Source organism: Engystomops pustulosus, chromosome 11, assembly GCF_040894005.1.
Source record: "Engystomops pustulosus chromosome 11, aEngPut4.maternal, whole genome shotgun sequence".
Taxonomy (NCBI): domain Eukaryota; kingdom Metazoa; phylum Chordata; class Amphibia; order Anura; family Leptodactylidae; genus Engystomops; species Engystomops pustulosus.
Window position 1 is genome coordinate 81,185,084 of NC_092421.1, and position 10,259 is coordinate 81,195,342.

The 10,259-nt window shown below is 44.1% G+C and overlaps 1 protein-coding gene across 2 annotated transcripts in view; it reads left to right on the forward strand.

Moving 5' to 3' along the window:
* The window catches only part of TCERG1L (transcription elongation regulator 1 like), a 174,836-nt gene extending 165,824 nt beyond the window's left edge, over positions 1-9,012 (forward strand). For both annotated transcript variants that reach the window (XM_072129349.1, XM_072129350.1), the window contains 3 exons: positions 4,852-4,941; positions 6,899-7,017; positions 8,484-9,012. In XM_072129349.1, coding sequence (XP_071985450.1) covers positions 4,852-4,941; positions 6,899-7,017; positions 8,484-8,640 — 366 coding nt within the window. In that variant the 3' untranslated portion in view covers positions 8,641-9,012. The remainder of the gene's footprint in view (positions 1-4,851; positions 4,942-6,898; positions 7,018-8,483) is intronic.
* The last annotated feature ends 1,247 nt before the right edge of the window (positions 9,013-10,259 follow it).

Genomic DNA, 10,259 nt, shown 5'->3' on the forward strand with positions numbered 1-10,259 from the left:
GGACACTAGAAGTGCAGGAAAAGTGTCCGGATTCCACAGCTGCGCCCAAATTGTGCAACCAAAAGAAAAAGACGTGAGAGTCGGGGAAACCACCGACAGTTCATAAATATGGCGCAGTCATTCCAAACCCCAACTATGGACCCAAGGTCGCCCAAAAGTTGGCGTAAAGACGATGCGTTGTGATGTAGATCCGGGCGCAACAAACATCAGGGAGATTATATCTCATGGACCGTTGTTTGTCTCGGTTCCCAGCGTTGATGTTTCCTAGATGACATTTCCTCCGGATTTTCTGCTCCGTTACTATCACAGATCCCGGGGCTCTGCAGATATTTAGCATTCGTTTTGCATTTCCAGTGTATGAGCCTGAGGGTAGACTTTCCCCTGGTTAGCGCTTTCACATGTCACCACTAGGGATCGGAGTGTGTGATTTACATAGAATTTCTAGTGTTTGCTCGGGTTTTCCCAAGGGATATCCAGTTCCTTGTCACACATCAAACAAATCGCATGGATTGCTCGGAAAACGGCTTTAATGTCTGCGATATCTCTGGGTGTAAGGTTTTTTTGTTCTTAAATTGGAACCTAAAATTATTTTAATTATTATTATTTATTTGTAAACAAACATAAATTCCCTGGTTCTCTATAATCGGTAAGTGGGTCATATACACTCACCGGCCACTTTATTAGGTACACCTGTCCAACTGCTCGTTAACACTTAATTTCTAATTTCTCAGTGCATTTAGGCATGTAGACATGGTCAAGACAATCTCCTGCAGTTCTCCCGAGCATCAGTATGGGGAAGAAAGGTGATTTGTGGCCTTTGAACGTGGCATGGTTGTTGGTGCCAGAAGGGCTGGTCTGAGTATTTCAGAAACTGCTGATCCACTGGGATTTTCACGCACAACCATCTCTAGGGTTTACAGAGAATGGTCCGAAAAAGAAAAAACATCCAGTGAGCGGCAGTTCTGTGGGCGGAAATGCCTTGTTGATGCCAGAGGTCAGAGGAGAATGGGCAGACTGGTTCGAGCTGATAGAAAGGCAACAGTGACTCAAATCGCCACCCGTTACAACCAAGGTAGGCAGAAGAGCATCTCTGAACGCACAGTACGTCCAACTTTGAGGTAGATGGGCTACAGCAGCAGAAGACCACACCGGGTGCCACTCCTTTCAGCTAAGAACAGGAAACTGAGGCTACAATTTGCACAAGCTCATCGAAATTGGACAGTAGAAGATTGGAAAAAAAGGCCTGGTCTGAAGAGTCTCGATTTCTGCTGCGACATTCGGATGGTAGGGTCAGAATTTGGTGTCAACAACATGAAAGCATGGATCCATCCTGCCTTGTATCAGCGGGTCAGGCTGGTGGTGGTGGTGTCATGGTGTGGGGAATATTTTCTTGGCACTCTTTGGACCCCTTGGTACAACGCCACAGCCTACCTGAGTATTGTTGCTGCCCATGTCCATCCCTTTATGAGCACAATGTACCCTGTAACATCTGATGGCTACTTTCTGCAGGATAATGCGCCATGTCATAAAGCTGGAATCATCTCAGACTGGTTTCTTGAACATGACAATGAGGTCACTGGACACAAATGGCCTCCACAGTCACCAGATCTCAATCCAATAGAGCATCTTTGGGATGTGGTGGAACGAGAGATTCGCATTGTGGATGTGCAGCCGACAAATCTGCGGCAACTGTGTGATGCCATCATGTCAATATGGAGCAAAATCTCTGAGGAGCTTCCAGCACCTTGTTGTATCTATGCCACGAAGAATTGAGGCAGTTCTGAAGGCAAAAGGGGGTCCAACCCGTTACTAGCATGGTGGACCTAATAAAGTGGCCGGTGAGTGTACATTACATTAAGACAAGTACAAGACTACGGAGATCAGGAACAATAGAAGGAGGACCTTGCCTGTCTATCTACAACATATCACAAATGTTCAGGATTTATCCACTGTGAATCTAAATTTAAAATGTTTCTTATTTTGAATTATTTTTTCAATTTCTAATCACCAAAGTCCCGTCTATTCAAACTTATTGTGAACGAGGGGTCTATCGGCTCCCAATTCACCCCACAAGTAAAGTTGTGTAGGGCACTTCAAAAACTTCAGAGATTCATCTTTCGTGTTTCTGTTGTTCCAGAGAAAATTCTAATAGTCCTAATCTTAATACAAGTGAAATTACCGTGCACTGTGGGTGGAGCCATGTCTGCTGGTGCACTTCTTAGGCTGCCAATCACTACATACAGAGATCTACAATTTACATAATAGTAAGTGGCCAGGAGATGTCCCTTCCTCCACCTCCATGTGTCTAAAGGAGCCACTGGCCTCCAGCAATCAGGATCATTGGGTACAGAAAGTCCCCCTGAATCTTTTAATGAATGAAGCGTCCAGGGGCTTAACTAGGAGAGGCAGGGCCCCATAGCAGATGTTTGAATGGGGCCCTGTACACACCCTTAGAAAATATACATATTTGTATACTCAAACATTTATAACATTTATACGCTCTTACACACAATTATGCACTAATAAATATGCTGTACAATGTGTATAATTGTGTATATAATGTATAAGCTGTATATAATGGTGCACATCTTTCATTCTTTAATGTGTCAGGTCAGATGCCGGGGCCCCCTGACACTTTGGGCCCCATGGCGGCTGCTATGGCTGCTACCGCTGTAGTTACGCCCCTGGAAGCGTCTTATGTGACCGCCTTTCCATCATAAGTCTATGGCACAATAATGGGGATCTCCAGTCCCCCGATAGAAGTGAATGGAGCCCTGGTCTCATCATCCCACGGATGTTTCATTAAAATTAATAATATAAAAGCTTGAAATCCACTATTTCTATTTCTGCTGTCACAATACTGGTAAAATAGCAAGAAAAGCAGATTAACACGATATCAACATAAGAAGTATAGAAAAGCCCAATGCTTCTACCTCAACCGATGCTACAAGGGTTAAAGGGCTTGTGCCAAGTTATTTATTATCTACTTTCCATGGATTAGTGATAAAACTTCCATTATGGAGGTTCTGACTACTGATCACGAGAACAATCTTATGTATAGATGCCACTTACATGCCAGCGATTTTGGGAAGGATTGTTGCTCCCCATTGACATCATCAGCAGTGACGAACCTCCCCAAAATGGGCAGCTTAAAGGGGTGTTCCCATTTTGGCAAATTAATGTTATTGTTAGTATAATGAAAAGTTATACAATTTTCCAATATACTTTCTGTTTGGGTTCCTCACAGATTTCTAGATCTCTGCTTGCTGTCATTCTATCGGAAGCTTCTATGTTTACTTCCTGTGGACAGAAATCACACAGGTGCAGGGCTCGTTATATCACACAGGTGCGCAGCTCGTTATATCACACAGGTGCATGGCCCATTATATCACACAGGTGAGCGGCTCGTTATATCCCACAGGTGCACAGCTCGTTATATCACACAGGTGCACGGCTCGTTATATCACACAGGTGAACGGCTCGATATATATATCACACAGGTGCGAGACTCGTTATATCACACAGGTGAGCGGCTCGATATATATATCACACAGGTGCACAGCTCGTTATATCACACAGGTGCACGACTCATTATATCACACAGGTGCAGGGCTCGTTATATCACACAGGTGCACGGCTCGTCATATCACACAGGTGCACGGCTCGTTATATCACACAGGTGCGCGGCTCATTATATCACACAGGTGCATGGCTCGTTATATCACACAGGTGCACGGCTCGTTATATCACACAGGTGCACGGCTCGTTATATATCACACAGGTGCACGGCTCATTATATCACACAGGTGCATGGCTAGTTATATCACACAGGTGCACGGCTCGTTATATCACACAGGTGCACGGCTCGTTATATCACACAGGTGCATGGCTAGTTATATCACACAGGTGCACGGCTCGTTATATCACACAGGTGCACGGCTCGTTATATCACACAGGTGGACGGCTCATTATATCACACAGGTGCACGACTCGTTATATCACACAAGTGCACGGCTCGTTACATCACACAGGTGCACGGCTCGTTATATCACACAGGTGCACGGCTCGTCATATCACACAGGTGCACGGCTCATTATATCACACAGGTGCACGGCTCATTATATCACACAGATGCACGGCTCATTATATCACACAGGTGCACGGCTCGTCATATCACACAGGTGCACGGCTCGTCATATCACACAGGTGCACGACTGGTTATATCACACAGGTGCACGGCTCGTCATATCACACAGGTGCACGGCTCGTCATATCACACAGGTGCACGACTGGTTATATCACACAGGTGCACGGCTCGTCATATCACACAGGTGCACAGCTCGTTAGTGTCACTGAGAGTAATCAGGACTGTGTAACAATTTGGAAAATTTGAAATTGTAATTGGAAAATTGTAATAACATTTATTTGCTGTAATGGGAATACCTCTTTCATTGTTGTGGCATTTCATTAGTTAACCGATCAGGTTACTAGTGGGAGTTCGGGTTCGAATTTGACTTTGGATGAGCACGGCTGAACCCAAACTCCACTAGTAAGAATGGGGCCCCCTTGCTCATGATCAGTGGGGGTCCCCGATCCTATGAATTGGTACAACCCCTCTAATAGGGACATAAGGGCTTTTAGACAAAGTAGCAGGTTTTCAGATTTTCTATCTAATGACTTGTGTATTGTCCATAAATATTTACATTTCCCCATAACAACAAGTCACCTGACCCTCGGCGCTGAATGATTTAATTAGCCGCTACGTAAGTTCATTAAAGTGTCAGCAGACAATCGCAAGACGCACGGTGAAATAAGTGATGATAAGAGAAAGACTTTGTGACTGCTCCGCAGGTGTCCGCCTTCTCCACGTGGGAAAAGGAGCTGCATAAAATCGTGTTTGATCCTCGATATCTTCTACTCAACTCGGAAGAACGGAAACAGGCAAGTGCTGCGACTGTCACTGGCGTGATTTATAACCTCTGCCTCCATGAGATTTACTCATCACATTAATTAGGATTTACATTTATATAAATCCTGTCCCAGTCTCCTATAAAATATCTGTGTATATTTATATATTTTATATGGGAAGATAAATGACTACATGCAAATAGGAAGACGCTACAAAATGTATCCATATACACTGGGACAACCTCTTGTTTAAAAGAAACCTGACAAATTTTACATAGTTTCCTATCTGCAGGCAGCATGTTGTAGAGCATGAAAAGCTGAGAAGATTGCACATTGTCCTATGTGCAGGCAGCATGTTATAGAGCAGGAGGAGCTGAGCAGATTGTACATAGTCTCCTATCTGCAGGCAGCATGTTATAGAGCAGAAGGAGCTGAGCAGATTGTACACAGTGTCCTATCTGCAGGCAGCATGTTATAGAGCAGGAGGAGCCGAGCAGATTGTATATAGTGTCCTATCTGCAGGCAGCATGTTATAGAGCAGGAGGAGCTGAGCAGATTGTACATAGTGTCCTATGTGCCGGCAGCATGTTATAGAGCAGGAGGAGCTAAGCAGATTGTACATAGTGTCCTATCTGCAGGCAGCATGTTATAGAGCAGGAGGAGCTGAGCAGATTGTACAGAGTGTCCTATCTGCAGGCAGCATATTATAGAGCAGGAGGAGCTGAGCAGATTGTGCATAGTGTCCTATCTGCAGGCAGCATGTTATAGAGCAGGAGGAGATGAGCGGATTGTACATAGTGTCCTATCTGCAGGCAGCATGTTATAGAGCAGGAGGAGCTCAGCAGATTGTACATAGTCTCCTATCTGCAGGCAGCATGTTATAGAGCAGGAGGAGCTCAGCAGATTGTACATAGTGTCCTATCTGCAGGCAGCATGTTATAGAGCAGTAGGAGGGGAGTAGATTGTACATTGTGTCCTATCTGCAGACAGCATGTTATAGAGCAGGAGGAGCTGAGCAGATTGTACATAGTCTCCTATCTGCAGGAAGCATGTTATAGAGCAGGAGGAGCTGAGCAGATTGTATATAGTGTCCTACCTGCAGGCAGCATGTTATAGAGCAGGAGGAGCTGAGCAGATTGTACATAGTGTCCTATCTGCAGGCAGCATGTTATAGAGCAGGAGGAGCTGAGCAGATTATACATAGTGTCCTATCTGCAGGCAGCATGCTATAGAGCAGGAGGAGCTGAGCAGATTATACATAGTGTCCTATCTGCAGGCAGCATGTTATAGAGCAGGAGGAGCTGAACACATTGTACATAGTGTCCTATCTGCAGGCAGCATGTTATAGAGCAGGAGGAGCTGAGAAGATTGTACATAGTGTCCTATCTGCAGGCAGCATGTTATAGAGCAGGAGGAGCTGAACAGATTGTACATAATGTTGTATCTGCATGCAGCATGCTATAGAGCAGGAGGAGCTGAGAAGATTGTACATAGTGTCCTATCTGCAGGCAGCATGTTATAGAGCAGGAGGAGCTCAGCAGATTGTGCATAGTGTCCTATCTGCAGGCAGCATGTTATAGAGCTGGAGGAGCTGAGCAGATTGTACACATTGTCCTATATGCAGGCAGCATGCTATAGAGCAGGAGGAGCTGAGCAGATTATACATAGTGTCCTATCTGCAGGCAGCATGTTATAGAGCAGGAGGAGCTGAGCAGATTGTACACAGTGTCCTATCTGCAGGCAGCATGTTATAGAGCAGGAGGAGCTGAGCAGATTATACATAGTGTCCTATCTGCAGGCAGCATGTTATAGAGCAGGAGGAGCTGAGCACATTGTACACAGTGTCCTATCTGCAGGCAGCATGTTATAGAGCAGGAGGAGCTGAGCAGATTATACATATCTACCATCTTTATGACCAAATATTGAAACTGAAGAGGATAATATGACAACTTCCGGTCCTGATATAACATGTAAATGACTTTACTTCTAGGTGTTTGAGCAGTTTGTGAAGACTCGAATCAAGGAAGAATATAAAGAGAAGAGAAGTAAATTGATGTTGGCCAAAGAAGAATTCAAAAAACTTCTGGAAGAATCCAAACTTTCCCCAAGGTATCAATGACGTTTTACAATTCAGATTTACTGGAAAATCCGGTGTCTGCGAAACAATGGGGGGATTTATAAATGTTCATTATAACAGATTAATGTTTGATTCTGGGACCCCCAGAGGTCACAAGAACAAAGGGGTCCGGGCAGCTTTGTGAGTAGGATGATAATGTGCACATTTCTATGGTATCGAGATAGATAAGGACATTTGTCTGTCTATAGAGGTAGGCAGCGCAATGTCCACCCCTAAATACCCACTCAGGGGACTTTGTTTTTGAAGTTTTTTGGGTCCAATCTTTGAATAAGTTAAACATGGGGATGAGCCGACCTAAATTTGGCTGAACGCTCCCTTTACCGGTAAGACCCAACAACAATCGCAGAAGCTGGTGAGTGGATCTCACACACTGTAGACACAGGTCCTTTCTTTATGGCCCAACACTGTAGAGGCAGGATAAGGTTAGAAATTCCTTATTTCTTATCCACGGTGGCTTTTTCTATAATCCAGCTCTTAAATGACTGTTCATTAAGTAGTAAAATGCCGTGACATTTAGAAAGGGGTTAACTAGTACTTTACATAAGTTGTTCATGTGCCGTTACTGCCTTGTAGTAAATCCCTGAATGTTAATCAAGTGATTCAGCAGTCCTGTTATTTACTTTTGTGCTGTGTGCAGACTCTTCGTGCTTCTTCCTTTACATCTCTGAGCTCTGCTGAATAGGTGAAGCCTTCAGTAGGAGAGTTATGACTCATCCTGCTCCCTCCCCCCTCCCTCTCTTTGTCAGTGAGACTGACTGGGAGAAGAAAGAGGGTGATGTCAGATGGACATCCTGAAGAGAGACTTATCATACGCCGCCAAGAGGCATAGAATGACTACAACCTTTTAGAAAGTGCGCAGGCGTTGCTCCTTGCTCCCTGACCACTTAGGTGGCTCTGCAGCTCATCCTCATCACACTTGATTGAAGCCAAGTCATCTCTACTAGAGATAAGTGGACCTGAACTTTAAGTTTGGGTTTGGGGTCTGGGTTTATCTCACGTGCCCCAAAAATGTTGCAGGATTAGAAGCTATTCAGCCAATCCAGCAAATTGCCCCCCTCCTGCTAGCAGCCACCAATCCTGCAATGTTCGGGGTCTCACCGGATGCACCCGAACTTAAAAAGGAGATGAAGGCTCATCTCTAATCGCTACAACTTGCACATGGCGGAGCTGCGGGAGATGGCAGGGGGCCCCTTAAAAAAAGCTTTGTATAGTTGAACAACCTCTAAGACTTGAGGCTCCAAAATCCTCCTCCTATCACTGATGGACTCATTGCCAGGACCACCCTGGGTGGCAAAATTATGTCCTACATATGTTTTACCGCTTCCCCGTAATTTGCTCCCCAACTGTCACATGAGAAGAATGTTTTTTAGGTTCATGTAAATATCTGAATTTTTGTTCAAATGCAGGAATGATCCTAATTATTTGCCCTTTTCATTAGGACGACCTTTAAAGAATTTGCGGAGAAATATGGAAGAGACCAACGTTTCCGTGTTGTCCAGAAGAAGAAAGACCAAGAACATTTTTTCAACCAGTTTATCAATTCCCTTAAAAAACGGGACAAAGAAAACAGAATGAGATTGCGGAAAATGAGATAAGACGCGACGCAAACGCAACGCAAACGCTCCGCACAGGCAATAAACATTTCTCCAATGTTGTAGCTGCTGAAAGAAGGAGGGAAATTTCCTTTATAAGTTATGAGACACATGAAATCCAACGAGGATCTTATATCCTGGAGACTCGAGCGTCCGAGTGTATAGAGAGGATCTGTAAAGGAACAACAAGGAATAATGTTTCATATTGAAGCTATTTTTTTATTAGTTTCAGTTTAATGTGTTTCTATTTTCCATTATAATCCACAGTCATGTATTAAGTTGCTTCAATTATGCAAATTGCCATGAGATGCACAATGTACAAAACGTAAACGAGCAGAAACTGATTCCATTAAAACGTCAAAAGCAAAAAAAAAACACTTGCAATTTTTTTTTTTTGCCAAAAGCGCAATTTCCGTTACCTGGTGCCGCTCGTGTATCCGGAAGGACCAATGTTTCATCCACATCCTTCTCCCATTGTCCGAGTGGTTTAAAAAACTGTCTGTGAAGTGTTAAAATTCTAAGTTATGTTGTGGTTAACACAAAACTATCATTTTTCTTTTTGTTTACGTTGATGGACAAACTAAGTAACGAGTTCACGGAAGATACAGTAACATTACGTTATTTTGTAGCGTTCCGTTCTTTATATCGTCTGCCGACAGTATGCACGGGATTCCTCTCATCCAATTTGTATACACAAAGATTTTTTTTTTTATCAATAAATATTTTAAGAATGTTTATCTTCACGTTGTCTTTAGTCTTTTGCTTTTATACAGTGTCTTGTTTGTATATTTACTCTTATCATTTCATCAAATAATAAAACCAAATATTATGCTGATTATTTTCTTACATTACTGAATCTCCGCTGAGTATCAAATTACTTTAAAGTACAAAATGCTCGAAGGGCTTGTCCATTTTCAGCAAGTAATTGAAAGTGGACCCTTAGTAAATGAGCCCCATTGAGTGGAACAAGCAACAGGTTGTGGACCCATCCTGCTATCCAACCAGTTTGGCTTTGGGCCACCACTAAGGGAGTTTTCCCAGGACCTTCTTGTCTTAGCTGTAGAGAGATCACAAGGTGACATCCACTTATGACACCGATATGGATAGCAGCCAGTCCAGGGAGCAAGGGCTTGTGCAGAGCAAGGAAGCTGTAAGTCATCTCCAGCATTACACTCATGTACATGGTTGTATCTGATAAAGGGGTCGGGTTCAGCCCTAAAGCACAAGGTTAATAAATCATCATCAGTGGCGGCTTCTTCCATTCATGACTCGCCATCTCATCCATGACTTCTCCTTCCAAACAAAACCCAATGGAGATATTGATATTCGTACAATGGGGCAGATTTACTTACCTGGTCCGTTCGCGATCCAGCGTCGCGTTCTCTGCGGTGGATTCGGGTCCGGCTGGGATTCATCAAGGCAGTTCCTCCGACGTCCACCAGGTGGCGCTGCTACGCTGAAGTTCCCTGAAATGCACTGAAGTTCACGATCCTATCCTGGATGAAGGTAAGTGCAAGCTCCACGGCACAATTCCCTTTTTTAAATGCGGCAGTTTTTCCGAATCCGTCGGGTTTTCGTTCGGCCACGCCCCCCGATTTCTGTTGCGTGCATGCCGGTGCCGA